This window comes from Oreochromis niloticus, linkage group LG19 (assembly GCF_001858045.2).
Source record: "Oreochromis niloticus isolate F11D_XX linkage group LG19, O_niloticus_UMD_NMBU, whole genome shotgun sequence".
Classification (NCBI taxonomy): Eukaryota; Metazoa; Chordata; class Actinopteri; order Cichliformes; family Cichlidae; genus Oreochromis; species Oreochromis niloticus.
In genome coordinates, this window is record NC_031983.2 from 5,295,212 (window position 1) to 5,314,984 (window position 19,773).

General features: G+C 40.4%; 1 protein-coding gene across 5 annotated transcripts in view; it reads left to right on the forward strand.

Annotated features, from left to right (window-relative positions):
* The window catches only part of ppp2r5eb (protein phosphatase 2, regulatory subunit B', epsilon isoform b), a 51,090-nt gene that overhangs the window by 16,262 nt on the left and 15,055 nt on the right, over positions 1 to 19,773 (forward strand). The window contains exon 1 of one of the 5 annotated variants that reach the window (XM_005455930.4): positions 18,686 to 18,767. The exons of the other annotated variants lie outside the window; for them this stretch is intronic. Coding sequence (XP_005455987.2) covers positions 18,764 to 18,767 — 4 coding nt within the window. The 5' untranslated portion in view covers positions 18,686 to 18,763. Of the gene's footprint in view, positions 1 to 18,685; positions 18,768 to 19,773 lie in introns of those variants that run through there. 5 annotated transcript variants of the gene reach the window in all.

Sequence of the window (19,773 nt, forward strand, 5' to 3'; positions counted from 1 at the left end):
GATATACATTTGAAAATTTGCAATAACGATATAACTGACGATATAATTTCTGCGAGACAAAATACAACTCCACAACTTTACTAGTGCAAAAAAAAAATCCCATCCATTTATTTTCACTTAAACAAGCAGCTGTTTTTTATGCGCATTAAAGCTATATAAAAATTTAACAGTGCAAATGTAAATTCCTTGCTGAAAGTTTAACCAAAAGGCATTTCCAGTAGAAATGGGCTGACATATCCTGAGCATAACCATGAATAAGATCCACTGAAGTTAAAAAGAGGTGCTTTGTAACATTAAACTGCAGTGTGCCAAATAAAAAAGTCAAATACGTATTTTTCTGGATTATAAGGCACATTAAGCGAAACAAAGCAGTCAGATAAGTCCAACTTTATTCAGCTCATTCTTCTTGCTTCCTCCACTTCTGTACCATTGATTCATTAATGCTGTATTCTATCACAGCTGCTCTATTCCCATGTTGTTGCAGTATATTAATGACTAACCTCGTATTGTGGATGGATTATCTCAGTTGTTCTCCTGACTGAAGTTTGGTCCGTTTACAGCATCCTGCCATGCGATTGCATTTGTCTCTAACCGTCAGGAACCTTCACGTTAACTTTTATCGAGTGGAAAAGTGTTAGCATTCATCCTGCAGCTTCACTGTTTATGTTATGCTTATGTTATGCGATCACGTAGCACATCATTATATACCAGCTAGCCCAACTTCAGTAACCCTACAAACATCACTGCTGTTTAGTTTCCTGTCTTCTTTTATGTTGGAAGTGATAGCAGAGCTGTACGTTTGAATTTTTTCAGAAATCTCTCAGTCAAAACATGCTATATCACGCTTAGGTAACTAGCGAAACTAGTGAGCTGACTTCCGCTAACTTCCTGCTAACTTCTAACTCCGTTAAATGTAATAAATTCTGTTTTCATGGATGCCTGGATGTTAAACTTCATAGTTACACCTGGTAAAGCAGCAATGCTGATCGTTTTATTAAAGATGAAAGAATTTAGACAGTTTTTAACTCTCTGTGATGCTGCAGTGTTCGTTTGACTTTGGGACGGAGTTTAGGACCCAGATTGCTCCCAGATTTATGAGCACCTTAGTCCCACAAATACGGCAATAACGACGGCCCGCTTGCATGTTCTACAAAAAAAATGTGCTTTGTTGTGTATCTGACGGACAAACACCAAACCAGTTCCACATCACTTAAGTTGTACCATTTTTACAAACCATTTCTGGTTCATCCGTTTCACTCAACAATCCGCTTTCCCCCTTCTCATTCTCCATTGTCGCCGTGCTTTTTCGGCCATGTGCGTATGAAAACAAAGGCACTGTGCATGCGCGTTTTACCCATATTCTATCGCGATATTTCATTTTCTTATCGTTGTACCGGTATTACCGTGAACGGTATAATATGGCCCAGCCCTAGTAAGCGTTGTCGCCCGTTTCAGTGTGGATGAACAGCTCTGTGAAAACGAATGGAAATGATAGTGTGGAAGCGGAGCGTTTTCAGACGTATACGCCGTTTTCAAATTTATCTGGGCTAGTGTAGACGTAGCCTAATAGTGACCAATGAAGTGAATGTAAACAGCTAACTGTGGTTTATTTTACAGTCTTACTGTATTTATTTGTGGTTCAGTGACTGAGCTGGCACACCGTCCGTCTTTTTCAGCACTTCCATGGTTCAGTTTCACACGTTCACTTTGCATTCACACACATCCACACATTTCCCACCTCCTCAGTACAATCACAGTCTGCTGCTTCTGACCACTGCCTCAGCAGCTCCACTGGAGCTCCACTTTTAGCCCCGGACGGTCTCTTTACCTATTATGGATTTCAGTTTTGGCTGTTATTCATTTTCTCCTGCCTCTATACTGGATTCTCTTCAGAATCTCTTTGAGCACAAATCCAGGGTACATTAGAAAGAAAAAACAAGTTTCAGTAACATGGACCTCCTGAGGTTTGCACCAATTCAAATCAGTTTTATTTCTATTTTATTTCTATTATACAAATCACAACAACAGTTGCCTCAAGGTGCTTTATATTGTAAGGTAAAGACCCTGCAATAGTAGACAGAAGACCAAACCTCTGCACTAAACACATGTCTGTGTAAAAAGATTGTTTTTATACTGATTCTTAATGCAGCCGATTACACAGGCTTTGTTATTTCACTGGACCAATTTCTTTCTTTCTTTTTTTTCCTTTTTTCTTTTTTTCTTCTTTTTTTGGGGAGTTCAGCAATGCGCTCGCTCTGTGGCCTTTACTTTTACAAATCCATCCAGTTTATATATTTACATTTTTTTTTGTGCCTTATCTGTCTCTGTTGCCCTCTTAATTGTCCCTCGATAACACCCAGTGGAAAAAGGTCAGCACAGATACAGTCACATCACACTGATTTTGAAAGTCAATCCCACAGTCAGAAGTATCCATGTCCTCCTGTTTGCACTCTTTGATGATGATTATGATGGATCCATATACTTGCTCCAAGCTCACACATTAACTTCAAAGCACACACAGAAGTCCGGGTGCGAACCCGTGTGCGCGCCCTGACACGTCTGTGCTGCAAGTGTCGGTTATATGTCCAGGCATGATGTGAAACTAGGGCTTTGCAGATTTTAATTTATTATGAATCTCAGCACAACGACAATATTAATTTAATGTATCAATGGGGAAATTAGAATTTAAAAATCGCCTTAATTGCAATTTCACCTCATGTAATCGTCCATTGGCTCAAACCTACGATGTGATCAAGCTGTTCTGTGCCGGGAACACATTTTAATGTTGCCATTCTGTTCCCAGCCCTGATCACCTCCTTCATATGTTTGACAAGCATTAGCCAGTTAGCACAAGTATTGGCTTTAAAGGAAATTTCAACAATTAAGCTTGCTACTTAGACCCATCAGTCAGTGGCTCCTGTTTAATTCAGATGTCACTCTTGCACCAAATTTTGTGAAAAATGGTTTTGACAAATATGTGAGCCTCATGTTTGCTGTTACCTTGTAAAGACTAAAGACCATTTGCAAGTCCCTGAGCGTTTGCGTGTGTCTGCGTAACATAACATGCGTAACATTTCATAATCAGAAGGTAGGCTTAAGGGTCTTAATGTCTGCATGCCTGGTTGTTTTTTTTTTTATTTGCACAAACTTGTCTGCAGAGACTTTTCATTACGGTGCACCCCAGGCAGTGTAAGTAGAACAGGAATAACAGCTCGGCCATCGTGTCTTTAGCGGTCCCTGTCCGCAACACAGTATAATTAAGACTTATTGTGACAGTTTTAGTGACTTGACACAGTTTTGCTTAACTGTTGGCTGTTGACTGTGGCCGTTTTTACACACTGTACATACTGAATGAGTCTTAATGTAGACGGAATCCACTGAAATTAAAAAAAAAAGAAAAAAGGAATGGTTCAGCACTTTGTGATTTGTCAGCATTACCTGATAGAAAGAACACATCAAAGAGATTTCAGACCAGCTTTACTGTCAGCATTGGTATACAGAGCACACTGATGACACTCGTGTGCCCTTTGATTCAGCTCATGGTGTCTACATGCAAACATACAGCTGCGTTGAGTTTGGAGAGAACCCGGAGGGTCTCATTTATTTCCCAGGATTTAGATCCATCTGATCACAAGACTACTGCACCAACCTCTGGGCCTCCCTCCACTCCCATATATGTCCACTTAAACCAAGTGGAAGAACAAGGATTAAGTTTGTCTCTTCCACTTGTCTGTTTTGAACTTTACACTATAAACACCAGGCCCTCTGTGACGAATACCAAAAGCCCAGTGTTAAGGCACCAACCAGTAAAATTGAGTTAATACATGAAATCAGTCATTGAAGACAAACAGAGCCAGGTTCAAATGATCATAATGCATTTGTGGCCTCCAGGTGGAGAACACAAGGACTGACATTTGTTGGCCCCGCTCCTTTTGTGTGTGTGTGTGTGTGTGTGTGTGTTTAATTACTGACAGGCACTTCTACCTCTAATCTCTCTGCAGTATATAACTGCCAGGAAGAGGTGCGCTGGGCAACTATGCTGTATTTTATTAACTGGCTTACAGAGTTCACACCATGACTCAAACCATTTGGGAGTGTTTTAGACCAGCATTCAGAGAAAGAACTTGGGTGTATATATATTATAAATTTGTATACATTTCTAGTGTTTTAAAGATTATTCTGTCTTTTTATGTTGTAGTTTTTGATTGTTTTAGATGCCTTGAAGACATGTCTCCTATTCGTTTGAAGTTGAAATTCCTTTTAATCCCACTCTACATATTCTGCTACTTGATTTTTTTTATGATTTTCTCTTCTTTTCACATCCTTCATGTAGTCTTGTGGGGTGCGTATTTTATGATTCCTTTCCTACGTTTTTTGTTTATTTCTATAAGCTCTCTATATTTACTTCCTGCCTTGAGGTGTACATGTGTGCAGCAGAGGTGGGTGTTTATCTGGTCTAGTGTATTCTTGACTTTAGAGGTTTAGCAGACTGCAAAAGCACATCATCAGGATGTACAAATCATATCTTATTCCCTCTCCTTTTCCTCCTCCTCCTTCTTTTGCTCCTTTTTGTGGGTCAGTCGCAGGCACAGGTCAGACTTGAGCCAGAAATGACAAGCAGGGTCTTGATGAGGCACGGCGGATTACATAAATCCAGTCGTTGGCAGCAGGCTCATTCCTAGATACTTAGAGGAAGACAAGTAAGACACTGTTTCCTCAAGGGAATCCTGGGGGGGATGACGCACACTGCCAGGAATTTTCACAATTAACCCGGTGAATGACACCACCCCCGTTTTCTGCAGGTATATACGTTTCTTGGTATTGTAATGATTAACAAGATCATGAGAATGTGTGCACCTTGTGCACCTTGTACACCAGTGCGCACCTTTGACATGAATAAAAATAAAAATTTTATATTTTTACATTTTTAAAAAGATTCCCTGTTCGATCCCGAGAGGAAACGCATATTCCTTTGGGTTTTGCTTCAAGAACGGCATCCGCCGTAAAAATCTGCCAGATCAAACATGCGGAGATACCCGCTGTGACGGCCCCTTGTGAATAAGGAAGCAGCTGAACGTAGCTGCTTCTTCAGATTTTCACATTGCAAAATGTTAAAAATAAAAATCACCGCCTCCCTTCAAGCTGTATAATTAATTGACGATGTAGTTTGGCTTATCTTTGTGTAGAACAAATAACTGAGCGTCTGTGTTCATGGTGTGTGCTATATTTACCAAATTAAACAAATGTATACTGGAAAAACTCAGTAACTGTAACGTTGTGTTTGATGTGTACAAACCTGCCATTCATCACTTTGTGTGCTAACACCGTTGGCTTTCTGATGTCTGAAAACAATAACTTGTTAATGACATTAAGTCTAATAATTAATAGAACAACCTTTGGAAATATGCTATATCATGAATGACTTTAGCTTATTAGTTGACAAACAGTAACTGCCAAATGTGACTAGGTGAACTATACACTCAAAACCGTGTAAACTCAATAAAGTGTAACTGAAGAAGCCTGCATAGGCTCAGTGTCCTGATTTGGAATGGGTGCATGTGCAGTTACAACTTGTACTCTGTAGACAGTGGAGGTTGTTGGTTTTATTCTTTTAATGAGCAAAACATCCCGAAAAAGGCTGTAAGAATGATGCTGCTTTCGGCTCCTCAACTTCCACTTGGCAGACTGCCCTTTAGCAAGGAGCTAAATCTTCCCAAACAAGACTGCATTTGTACTACACATCTCCCAGCCTGGGCTGCATAACTGTGAGTGCGAAGCAAAAATGTAAAAGATGAAGACCCAGCCGGGGTCTTCTGAATCAATAGAGTTTAAATAGCAAGCCAACTGCTCCCTCCTCTAAAAGATTGGAATGAAAATTGGAAACAGTACACGGCTCGTGCTCTCTGCAGACCTCTGGGGACTTTAAGAGTTTCAGCTTGCTGCTACTTGTTCTCGTGCGGAGTAAAAGTTTTCTCCAAAGTGATAAACATTCACAAGAGGAAGGCAGAAAAAAATTACCAGCACAATCCCCGCTTACTGTCAGAGTTGGCATAGCAACAAAATCATCCCTTTAGCTGGATGCATCCAGCGTGCAAGTTACACACTTAAAAGATACTGCTGTGACATTGTAAATATGCACAGAATTATATAATCTAATTTACATTCCTGTTACAGTTGGCTACATTCGTTTAAGGAGGCAGGATGAATAAGCAGAGAGAGGCAGAGAGTGGTGATCAGCCTGGTGGGTCACCTGCAGGAAGGCATAAGAGTCCTCTAATGTTATATTGTTGGGGAAAGGAGCTAGTTAGAGACGCCGAAACTTTAACAAAGTCACGTTTTTCCTGAGAGCTAAAATGACTAAGGATGTCCTGATTTATGAGTTGATATTTACTGTGCTGACTGCCTTTGATCTATCGGCAGATGAGATTGAGATCTAAACGAACCAGTGACTGATTTTTACGTCTTTTGTCTCAACCGTTTTATTCTGGTTAAGTGATTATTTTCAGTCACTCTGAGCACAAACAGGACCTGTCACCTGCTATTTTAACACTTGCCGGTGCCTGTTGAGCTTAGTCCATGAAGTAGAATTACTACAGCAGATCTGAAGCCCTCTAACTGCTGTGTGGAGAGAATTCCTTCAGGATTCAGGATTCCTTTCCCTGCATGTTGTCTGTTTCCTCTTCCCAGCTCTCATGTAGGTGCTTTCCTGTCATTCCATGCTGATGTCTTATAGTCAGCCCCTTCTAATTACAGCTGCTTTAGTAGAAATAGGGAAAACTATAACAATAGAAGCCTTTTAGTGGCTATATCTGGTTTTGACAGCAACTGCAGGCTAACGTAGGCCATATCCTCCTGTGGTTGAACGTGTCCTTGACATTTTCAACCCAAATTAGGTTCCTCTCATGTCTTAAGCTCATGTCCACATGGTGTAGGAGGACTGATCTGTCTCTGACCTACGTCCTGGACAGCAGTCTTTAAAGGAAAAAAATAAATAAAAAGAGAGAGAGAAAAAATGTAGATGTAGAATTCTGCACAACCCTCCAGTAGCTCTCTTTGTGGCTGCCTCTGTTCTCTATTCGGCCAATGAATCCCACCAACGTGGTGCCTCGTCCCCCACCACTCACGTCCTCTCCTCAGAAGAAACCCGAGCTGCGAGGTGTCTCTTTACATTTTTTTTTTCTCAGCTTGACTCAGTACAGACGAGCCACAACAAGAGCGCGGGTCCCCCAAAACTTCTTTTGTCCACATGTTCGACTCAGATCAGCTCACAGTGTGACGTCCATGACTGCCGGTTTCTGCTGTTGGTTCCTAATAGGGAGAGGAAACCTGATTAAGTGAGTGACAGTTTTATGTGTGAGTATTGTGTGGGAGTGCATAGTTGCTAGCCCATGAGCATGGAGTGTTAAAGTTAGCCTCTGCTGTCAAGGGCTGTTGCTGATACCAGCCGGCCTAGCCTGTCATGTGTGTGTGAGACAGATGGAAAGGTAGACTTAAAATGGACTGGGAATGGTAACAGAAGATGAGTGTTTCTGCTGGCTGAAAGGAGAATGGAAAGTTCGCTGGTGGAAGGATGACATTTTATCCTGAAAGGGAAAACATTCTTCTGCAGGTTGTGGAATGTTTGAGTTTGTAGCATAGCAGGTGTTAGCTTTGCTGCTGCACTTCCATCTGCATTATTGTTAAGCTTAGGTCAGTGCACATGTATAATATTTACAGTTGTGGATTGTTCAATGACATTTTTAGTGGCTAAATAAGAGTTTAGTCTGTAAAGTGTTGAACTAGCAGAGCACTTCAGATATCAACATGCTGTATAAACTGAATTGTGTTGCATTTTAAGGCCATACTATCCAACACTGATCTAAAAAACGGGGGCAGCACATCAAGTATGTAACATGTAGACTATACCATGATAAGTCTACCTACTGGATCATTGCCAGGGCGCACAGCTGGTAGTCCTCCATTACATGCTATACCCCTCTTGGCTCTTCTATAACAGCTGGAGGATACAAAGAAGTGATCCCCTGGCACATCTTAGTTGAAGTCTGAAACATTTTTTGTCTTTATCACTTCTATCTCTTCTGTTTCTTTCGTTCTTTCTTTTTTGGACAGTGATATAACCCCGAACCACATTGGTCATCCTAAAATCGGATGGCATCAAAACTTAATGGTGGTAGTTTTGTGTATAACTCAAGCAAACTTAATAAACCAATTACTTGACTTTCTGGATCCTGGTCAAAACAAAGTCATTAATCATTGTTTTGATGTTGTGTTGAGGTTTCTCTTGTTACTTGGTAGCTTTTGACAAATGGTACTACACACACGTAGTATTAACATTTCATAACCTATTTTTTAAACTTGGCCTATCAAAAAGTGCTGATGGAATTCCTGACGTGGCTTTTGTGTTTTTGGAAAACACTGCAGCAGCGGGTAGCGAGAGAGCTTAAGGTGAGGGATGGGTACCTCCTGTCTTGTGCTGTGTTGGTGTTAACAGCTGTTGGAATTCCCGCTATGTGAGATCTACAAGCATCCTGGCCCTCTAACCTAGACTCGTGAAGGGCGTCTTTGTCTGAACCATCCCAGGTGATCGTCCCTGCTGCTGCTGCTTCTGCTGCTGCCTCAGAGAACAGATTTTAGTTTTCAGGCTTTGACTTGATGCTCTCAAAACAGTGTCTTATTGAAGGAAACTTTGATATGACACATCAGCTGTCAGCCGGTCCAAATAGTTGACCTTTCAGTTATGTGAAATACTGCTGCTACACTGAATACTGGTGTCTTGAGATGGATTAATTGCCTTCTAAATGATAGACACATTTATTTTTCTGGATTATTTATTTAGGTAACACTTTCATTTTATATTAATGAATTGACCTTGGCTTGATGCTTGATGCTAACTGCATTTAATAGCCCATAACCTACCTACCACTCTAGGTACTATTCATTCAGAGGTAGTTTAAAACATTGTTATGCATATTTAGCTGCTATTTCAAAATGAAATTCATTATCCACAAGCATTATTAGCAGGGATGAGCAGAAATAGAAACCTTTATGCATACTGTGATAGCTTTATGTCATGTATACAAGTTGAACTCTGCAGGGTCTGCAAACCTAACCTCAGAGGGGTAGACTGCACTGCTGTTCCATTTATCCTTTTCTTATATCTGTAGCAGAAGTTGCATTTGTTTTACAATGAAATATATTTCAGGCATTTTGTACCTGTGACACAGCGCTATCAGAGTGCTTGAGGGAAAGTGACTAGGGCCTCCATGGCCCTGCCATCTGTTGTGTTGTTGGCTGCAGCAGTCGGGAGCAAAGTTTACCCAGGACAAGTGCATGTGTTAATGATTGACAGCAGCCTGGCGCCTTGCAGGAACTCTTATATGAGACCTGAGAACACAGAGATAGGGGCACAGGGAGTTTGTATCTGGGTCATGAATATATATTTATATGTTCAGGTTTTTCCATTACACCAGTCCTGCCCTGCTACCTGTACTGTATGTACAACTTTATTTCGGGAAGATATGTAAATCCAAATCATGTAAATCCTTTGCAAACAAGGAAACATCAGAATGTATTAGATCACATAATGTCTGATTGTAGTTCTGTTTTTGGTTTTGTTTTGTTGAAAAGAAATGATTTTGATCATTTGATTGGTGATCTCAACATCATTGCCCGCACCTTTCATTCATGCATGCTGTATTCTGGCATTGCACCATAAGAAAGCAATCTTTGCTGCTGAGCTCAGTGAGCTGTTAGAAATGCCCTCTGTAAATAGAAGATTAAGAATAACTAGTAAACTGTTTTAAAGTGTTTTATATTGTGTACCGGTGGGAAAGGTGACCCAGCTAATATGAACAAAGCTGTATGAACTATTTGCACACTCTAGATTGTGGGTAAAAAGGGGAATAAGCTAAAGTCAGGAAGCCCTGCAGAAATAATCTATAGGAGAAAATTGGACTGCCCTTTGGAATGAATATCATAATCAATTCGTTTAAATTTAGACTACTATTCTCACCTACTGAGTATGATTATGCAGTGGTCACTGAGTGGTTATATCCCTTTATTATGATGCAATGTACATTTATTTTGTTAAATAAAAATCCCATACATCTGCAGATTGTTTTGAGTCCTACTTTCCACGTTGCTTGTTTAGAACGTCTGTACGCACATTCTGCCAGCCATCATCTGAAATAAAAACTCTACACTCATTCTTCCACTTAGATTTCAATTTATTAGTTCATTTTTTTCCCCCATTCATAATGTTAGTAAGAAGTTTGTTCCTTCTCATTATTGGTTTTACTGTTGAATAAGGATGGGAATTGATAAGAATTTAGCAATTCCAGTTCCATTATTGATATGACTTATCGATTCCATTCATTTTTGATTCCCTTATTGATTCTCATTGTGCATGCTGGAGGTACTTCACCTCTTGGTTGTGATCATTGCTGGGGTCATTACTCAAAAAAGTAATTATTACACAGAACACATTTCGTAAAAGAAATGCAGTACAATACTTAATTGCACCCAGGTCAAAGACTTTGTTATACTACTGTTTGTTACGTTACTTTCATGTTACTTGGTAAAATGATCTGAAACACACTGTGTCGCTGCTATTTAACAATATAAACCTACAGGCTACAGCCCCACACACCAACACAAATCCCTATCCTAATGAGGACACAAATATGATATTTCTCTTAGTGTTTAGGTATGAACACAAAGCAAAGATGAAAACCAGCACAAAGAGACTTCAAAATGATCATCCCGGTGATTCTACTGCAGACACATGAACAGGTAGAAATAGAGGCTGCAGCCTGACTGGTCAACAGTTTGTTACCTGTTGAAGTTCAGCAGCGGCTCACTTTATCACAGTGCTGGGCTGGGGTCAGCATTAACTCAGCTTTAACATCATTCTGCCTTCTTGGCTAGCTTAGCATTAACATGCTGTCTGTGCACGTGCTTGTAAAAAGCTGAAGTTGTGTTAACAGTACGATGCATTTTTGTTCTGGAGCAGGCTTTAATTTACCATCAAGCTCTCACCCTTTTATGCAATAAAAATAAAAGTAATATCCATATCCACTGTTTTCCTCCGCTGACACACAAACTGAAATCATCTGATTACAGCGAGAGTGCACGAACCGATAAGCGGGATCGATAGGCAGGCAGACTAACGATTCCAAGGAATTGGTCTACTGAGAACCAGTTCTCTACAAGAACCGGTTTTCGATTCCCATCCTTACTGTTAAAGTACTTTGTATTTCTAAAGTACCTGAGCCGTAAGTTTATATGAATTTTCTGGAAGAAGTGCAATTCTCCATCTGACGAAACTGAACGGTAGGAATCTATACCAATCTGATTTCAATATTTAAACCTCCCATCAGTTCTCACTGTGACCATTCTGTGACCATTGGTTTTGGCTCCCAGTGGTGCTGTCTATATAGTTTTCTTTCCCATTAATGGCATGTGTAGTTGTGAAATTCATGTGCTTTATAGCTTCAGTAAGTTCCAAATCTTCTCAGCAGACACATGAGTTTGGGAATGGTAACCTGTGTTGTGGTTACAAACAACAAAAAGATAAATGTGTATAAACAAATCTTCTGACCATTGTTTCCTTTTAGCTTCATCATCCCTTATTAACTGTGCTAGGGGTTCAGTGTACAAAGCAAATGGAGTAGGGCTAAGTGGGCATCCATGCTGGCAGTCCCTCTGATTGAGGTGCATGCTAATCTTAATTCTGGCATTTGGCAAGTTATACAAAGTTTTGATCCATTTAATAAACTAAATGGGGCCTGGAGCCTATCCCAGCTGTCTCAGGGAGAGAGGCCTTTTGCCATCTATACTAATTACTGCTGCTCTAATATTTTCCTTATTCACCTGATCAATTATCCAAGGTCTGCCTGTACCTAAATTGGTCTCTATATATTTTAATTTTTTTGTGTGTGGTATAATTGAAATGATCGCCTCCCTCCATGTCATTGTGCCTCATCTTCCTTCAGAATGTGATAAGAAGTACTGGAATTACCTGATCCTTAAAACACATGTACCATTTGACAGGAAAGCTGTCCGTATAGTGAGATGTCAGGGAGGTATGTCCAAAAGGAAAAGGAGAGTGCCCATTTGCCATTCTGTAAAGGTGAAACTAAGGGACATTTCAGTTCTGCATTGAAAGCGTAATTGCTTTAAGCAGCAGCACTTTGACCCGTTTCAGCCTTTGTTTGATTTGGTTGCCAGTGACCCTTTAACTTGAGTTGCGTTCATTTCAGCCCAGCATCGTGATCATCTGTTAGTTGGTTGTGAATCAGCTTCCTGTTGAGGTTGGGATTGACAGCTGATGTTGCTGGGTCACGTCTGTCCTGGTTTGAAGACCAAAACCGAACAGATGTTATGACAGTGAGCATTTATCATCTCATCTCACTTTAATCCTTTATGTAATGTTTAACCTCTTTGGCTCATGGGCCCTGCATTGACAGCAGTGAATGCTGGGAAAGGGGAGACAGAAAACACACAGTTCCTTTTTGAATTTAAACAGTTGTATAAATATTTTGTTCGCTGACGTTTGAAGCCAGATTTGACATTGCCTTGAGGTAACTGGCACTACTATCAGTGGGTAGCGGTCAGGTGGTAAGGTTAGAATTTGGTATAAACAACATAAAAGCATGGATCCATCCATCCCAGCGCAGACTGCTGGTGGTGTTGTAATGGTGTGGGTGGATTTTTCTTGGCACAGTTTGAGCTTCTTAGTACCATTTGAGCATCATTTAGACACAGCCTATCTGAGTATTGTTGCTGACTATGTCCATCCATTTATGACTACTGTGTCCTCATCCCCTAGAACTGTAGAAAACTGCGTCATGGATATGTAGCTGACAAATTTGCAGCATCTGCACAATGCTGTCATGTCAGCACGGCTCAGCATGAATCATCAAAGCTACTTTAGCAGAGTGCAAGAGTAAAATTATAGCTCTAAAAATGAACATAAAAGGTCCCCTTAAACTAGCAGTTTCTTCTATTTTTCAGGGCTCGCAAAATCGCTAGCCCGACGTCCCGGAGCTAACAATATCTCCGGTCAGGCGACCAAAATCTATCTCAGCCCCGCCCGTCGGGCTATATGATAGCCCTGTTTTTGTTTGCAAAGAGAGTATTTTGTAAACAAATACAGACTTGACAATGTAAAAAGCTTAGTATTTGAGCACTTTATCCACTTAGTTGTCCTCTTTTTGGAGATGACAAAGTGAAAATTGTCATTTTTCTGTAGAGCTGCTGATGGGGCATAGTTAATCCATGTTTTCTCCTCTCTCACTGGCTATTTGTTCTCAATTGCTAAAAGGGGGTGGGGCAGAAAAATTATTGAGAGAAATTTGCCTGAAAACGCTTGCAAATGTGTACGATATGATCCCCAAGCTTAAACTATGACTTACAACTCTGTGCAATGATTTGTGTGTAACTTTTGAGTAGTCGCACGTGGTCAGATTGCTTCGTATTTGTGTGTGGATTGAAGCGCGCACGTGTGACTCCTCCAAAGTTACACACAAACCATTGTACACAGTTGTAAATCTTAGCTAATGCTTGTGGATCACAATGCACACATTTGCAACCCTTTTGAGGCAAATCTCTCTCCATAAAGAAACAACACCTTTTTATCAGCGTAAATAACATTAATTGAAAGCCATAATCAGAAGCAAGAAGTGCAAAGGTCACACCCAAAGCACCTTCACATCCCTCCATCAGAGGGTATGTCTGCCTTTACTCCTTATCTTCAGTCCTGACTGTTTATACCTTTATGACTGTTGTTTGCGCTGGCAGAAGACAAAGTGTGTGTACATACAGTGCACTCTCTGTGACAGGACTAATTCTGCAAATTAACCTTCGTACTATGTCTATGTGTTGTAGCCACTCGTGCTCGCTCTCGCTCTTACTCTCTCTCTCTCCTGCTGTAACTCAAGCCTGTTCACCCGGTCACACACATTGACTTCTTTTAGAGATGAGGGACTTTCCCATTTACACTGTGTGTGTCTGTGTGTGTGTGTACTCTTCTTAAAGAGTGTGCCGCCTGGTCACCTGATACTTTTCTGATTCCCCTCCTAGATTTGTACTTCCACTAAAATCTCTCCTGTACTGCACGGACAATAGTATAATCTAAAAGGTGGTGAAGGATAGTAATGAGACACTTAGCATTTCAATAATCTCCTCAAATTTTATTGGCAGTCTAAATTGTGCTTAAATGGATATTGCATTTTCATTCATAGTGAAGGGGTTAGATATTTTCCCCCACACATTTTTACTGTGTTTTTGTTTGTATTTATTTTTATTCTTGTTCCAAACGATTTCTTCACCAAAGGCTTTGATTCAGTCTTGTTCTTTGTTTCCAAACCTGCCGCTGTTTTAAAGCCTTAGTTTTCTGTGTATATTTATCCCAGTAGCCGTTCCCCACTTTGTATTTATACCCCGTCAACATGTGGAGTTCACCCGCAGGCCACACGGAAACAGTTGACTGCTTCAGCTCAACTTCACTTGTTCCAAGGACAGACGTCATCACTCACATGATTAGCTGTGGGCACAAACATTATATTTTCCCTTGTTAGTCTTAATCTCTCGCTTCATTCATGTTATTAATGAGGAAATGACTGTTTGCTTTTGAAATTACCTTTGCTAAATGCTAAAATTCACCTGTTTCATTCACCCGCCATCTCAAAATTTAATGATGAGATGCTGTTGTAATGTGAAAGGCATACCATGCTTTGGTAGATGGAGAAAAAACCAAACACTTTTTGTGCCCTGCTTGCTTCCACTGCAGAGTCACTATTTTTGCCACTTCATTAGAGCATGCGTTTCAGAATTTCTGCTAAATAGCTGAATGATAAGCTTACTAAACAGCAGATTTTACAAGCTTTTTTTTTTTTTAATAGACAATTACAAATGTAAGCTGCTGGATTCTGACCCTTCATTCAATAGGTTCATGCTGTTATGTAATTAGCCTGACTTATAGGATTTCCTGCAGTGAGACATCCAACTGCTCTCTCGTGCTGTGAGTTAAGGTTTTTCCACCATTAATTAAGCAGCACCGACTTCTCTCTTCCTCTGCCAGGGAGCCCAGATGAGAGTCTCTTCCAAAGCTGAGAAACGGAACAGAACTAAGAGGGCAGGGAGGAGGAGGAGAAAATCAGGGTGAGGCTGAAGCCAGAGCGGTGCATCAGTGTTTCCGCAGGCCAGAGCCGCGCTCATAAAGTATCTCAGAATAGTTTCGTTGATATGAGAGCAGTTTGCTTTGCAAGAAGTAGTGAAGCTTTTCTAGTTCTGTGACCTAGTGTCTACCATCATGCTTGATGGTCTTTCAAGGACACAGAGTTAAAGTCTGTGAGTTTTCTAAAGAAATTGCTCTAAAATACTACATTAGTTGGGTTTTTTTTTTTCCTAAATGGAACCCCCCCACAAGTGATTAAATGAAATGATCTTTGAGTCAGAAAGATTCATTTGGACAATTGAATATGACAGTGTTACTCCAGACTGAGACCACTGAAACATTGGATTATTAAGTTCTGTTCACATCTGTATTGTGGAGTCTTCAAAACCTCTGTCTAATATTCTTATTGCGGCAGAAGGTCTGTTTGCCTAATGATGTCTGCGTGATGTTGGTGAGTCAAATGGGAACAGAAAGGAGTACAGCAAATATGTTCCCCCTGCTATAAATCTTACAGTTTATTTAACTCATAAACACCTCTCAGGCTACTTAAGTAATCTAGAAGCTGACAACAAAAATGACTTCGGGTGCAGTGCTTGTTTTTGCCTTTGCTGATAATCTGAGAGAGTTTATTATTTTGTCATTTATCACTGAGGCTGAATAATGAAGTGATATTATTTACCTGTTAGCTGTAAGTTGTTTAGAAGCTTTGGCAGCACTTAGTATGAGGATTTTTCACTCAGATGGAATAAATGGTTGAATTGGAGACATAAAATCTTAGCAAATCAATCTCTATTGATTTATGTTTGTCAGGATTTCATTATGGATGATTACTTCTTACAGCGCCTTTTTAGATGGTGTAACAGGGACGATCATGTAATGTTGTATTTAACATTGCATTGTATATATCTAATAGATCACATTCTTCGTCTGCGTTAGACTTGCAGAGAAGCTGTGATTGTTTGTGCATTAGTGTTTTCTTTTTTGTTTTTTCTGGTCCCTGTACGCTGGTCAGTGTACTTTAATCCCACCTACAAAGCTTGAAATAAGTTTGGCTAATCCATGGGCACCAACTGTTTTGACTTATATTTGATAGCCAGTATTAATTTCTAAAAGTGCCCCCCAAAGTTTTCTAGATTTGCAAGTCTTAACCACAAATGTAAACCAAGCTGTTCTTGACCTAAGCATCATAAAGGTACTGAAGCTATCAGACATATTAAATCTAGATATATAAGAAAAAAACAGAATACATGCAGGCGTATTCCTTTCAACTATTTTCTTTTGCAGCCTACATTTTACTAGCCACACTAGCCTCTGCTGCAGCCATATTGTCATTCCGATCCTACAAATCATGGCTTGCTGTTGCTCAAAGAGACTGACGGAGTGGATCAGCAACCGCTAAACGCTCATGATTTTCATCGACTGTCCAGAGTGGCTGGTGGATTAAAGAAAAAACAGAGCACATTTGTACCAGCTAAATGGATTTGGGGATAAAGAGACATGGTAGAAGTAAAAAGCCCTTTGTGATATGGGTAGTTATATATATGAAACTATATACACTCTGAAATGAGATCAACTTCATCAGTTATGCTTACACTTGCAAACACTGGTAGTAGGGTTATGCAGCCCATGAAGGTGAGCGGGTTTGGTTGTTTGAATGGGGTTATTGTGGTTAATCATACAATTAGATTGTGTTGGGCAAGTAATTGTTTTTCTATCCTTTCGTCCTTTTGCTGTTCGTAAAATCACTTTCTGCCCTCTGCATCAAGAAAGAGATGTGATTTTAAAGAGACAGGTTAACTTGGAAGGCTCTGGCTGAAGCTGGTATATGTTTAAATTTTTAACTAGATAATGTGTGGTGTTATCCGTCATGATGATTTTGATCGTTTTTAATAGGAAGCATTAGCGACAACGTGGCAGTCTGCAGTGGAGTGTAACCTTTTAATAGCTATGAATTGACCCTCTCCTGCATTTTTCCCGCCTCTCTCTTCTCAGAATTACAGTATATTACAATATTCTGAATGCATTTTTTATTCCCATATTTAAATTAACGCCGTAATTTTTTACAGAAACAAAAACAGACAGTAGATGAGAAATAAATAGTTTGATTATTACTGAAAGGAAATTACAAGAGAAAATGTTGAGGGATTGAGGCCAGAAAAGCAAAAGTCCCTCAGTTTCAGTTGTTAAATATGAACATTGGCATTTTTTTCTATTTTACTAAGCTGAATATTTTTGGCTTTTTGACAATGCAGGGAATTTGAATATGCCACCTTATGAACGGCAGACACGCAGAGGGCTTTTTAAAAGCCTTTTCTGGCATTTTGAAGACCCAGTGACTACAATGGATAATGACAATATTTGTTAGCTGCTGCTGTGGTTAAATTGCCTGATAATTGGCAGTGAGGAGGCAGACAGGAGTGGGGAGCATGGCATGAAAAATATGGAACCATAAACATCATAATTATTTTGCATTCAGGGAGCTCCACGTTGTACAGTTATTTAATTTGATCATCAGTGCTAAACATAAACTCTGATTTTGTATTTACTAGTAAGTTTCATCTTACTAGAAAATGCTGATGGAATACGATTGGTTTGTAGCTGCTTCTTCTTCTTTTCTTTTTTTTCCCCCTCCATCATTTAGGCTGTTTTTACAGAAGATTACTTGTTGATATCCACTGTGATGTACACACACACACAGAGAATAACCTTCTTTGGGACCTCTTTCAGAGGTTTCATATACGGCTACACCACAGGCTGCTCTTTGTGCTGATTTCTGGGCCTAACTGAGATTATATGTGTGTGCGCGCAATAGCAGGGTGGTTTTCTGGGTTATCCTAGGCCACACACAGACACGCACACACATAGACCCATACAAACACACACGTTCTCTCACATACTTTTAAGTACAGTTGCACACATTTTTATGCACAGTGTGTCTCTTGCGCTCTCTGCTTCTCTCCCCTCCATTCACCCTGGTAGTCTCTCGGCCTGCTCCAAGCCATTTAGCTATGCTCTCTCTCTCTGTCTGTGTGGAGGGATTACTCTGTCCTTTGTGATTATCTGTCTATTAATAGCTTCCTTTAAGGCTGTTCACATGCTTCAACAGAAGCAGAGTTGCAGGATTCCGTGGCCCCGGGCTCTCCAACACAATCCGACCCCGAATCGTGAAGCCGGTAATTACAGTAATGAACTACAGCATACTGTACACTGCTGTACTGAGAGGAAGGACTCGCCACATACACACCAAAGAGTGCAGGGGTACACACAAAGGAAGCAAGAACTTTTTTTTTCGTTTTTCTTTTTTTTTTGCTGTGGTGTGCAACAAAATAGACTACATAATAATGTATATTGTTGCAGGTGCATACACAGCCAAACATAAAATACAGAGGCCAAGAAAAAGCTCTCCTCTGATGCCACTGGGGTGATGAACCTCAGATATACACCCATCACGTATAACATTATGAGCACTGACAGGTGAAGTGAATAACAATGATTATCTCTTCATCATGGCACCTGTTAGTGGGTGGGATATATCACGGAGCGAGTGAACATTCAGTCCTCAAAGTTGTGTTAGAAGCAGGAAAAATGGGTAAGTGTAAGGATTTGAGCGAATTTGACAAGGGCCTAATTATGATGGCTAAGCGACTCGGTCAGAGCATCTCCAAAATAGCAGCTCTTCTGGGGTGTTCCCGGTCTGCAGTGGTCAGTATCTGTCAAAAGTGGTCCAAGGAAGGTACAGTGGTGAACCAGCAACAGGGCCATGGGCAACCAAAGCTCACTGATGCATGTGGGGTATGAGGCTGCATAGGTGCAGAGCAGTCAGGTTGCCCATGCAGATGCCTGTCCACCACCATAAAAGATGATGGACAGTGATGGCGGTAGAAATTATACCCGGGGAACACTTGGAATCAGGATGGATTATGCGAAGAAGGCAAGCCGGCAGAGGTAGAGTGATACTTTGAGCAGTGTTCTGCTGGGAAACCCTGGGTCCTGCCTTACATGTGGATGTTACTTTGACACATACAACCTCCCTAAGTGTTGTTGCCGACCATCTACACCCTTTCATGGAAAACCTCTTTTAGCAGGATAAAGCGTTCTGCCACAAAGCACAAATGGTTCAGGAATGGATTGAGGAGCACAACAACAAGTCTGAGGTGTTGACTTGGCCTCTGGGTTTCTCAGATGCCACCGTCTTACAGCACTGTTGCTAACATCTGGCTAGATCATGCTAGATACCAAGGTGCATCTTCAGAGGACAGGACTGTTTTGGTATTAAAAGAGGCACCAAGACAATATCAGGCATGTTTTGCCTGATCAGCATATTTATTCTTGTATTGCACACTGCCCTCTGCACTCACTATAAACTGTATAGCACTTTCTTGAAAATTGTCTTCTGTATACAGCCTTATATGCATATTACACAACAATGTGACAGATGAAACCTTCTTGATAAAGATGCATGCACGTTTTTCCAGCCCACAGTTCATATTTCACAATGCATAGGCATGCACATGAAGGGTGTTTCACATGCAACACATGATGTGGAAGAAAAGAGACCACTTTGATGCCATATTACTCTCCTGTTTTGCAGTTAT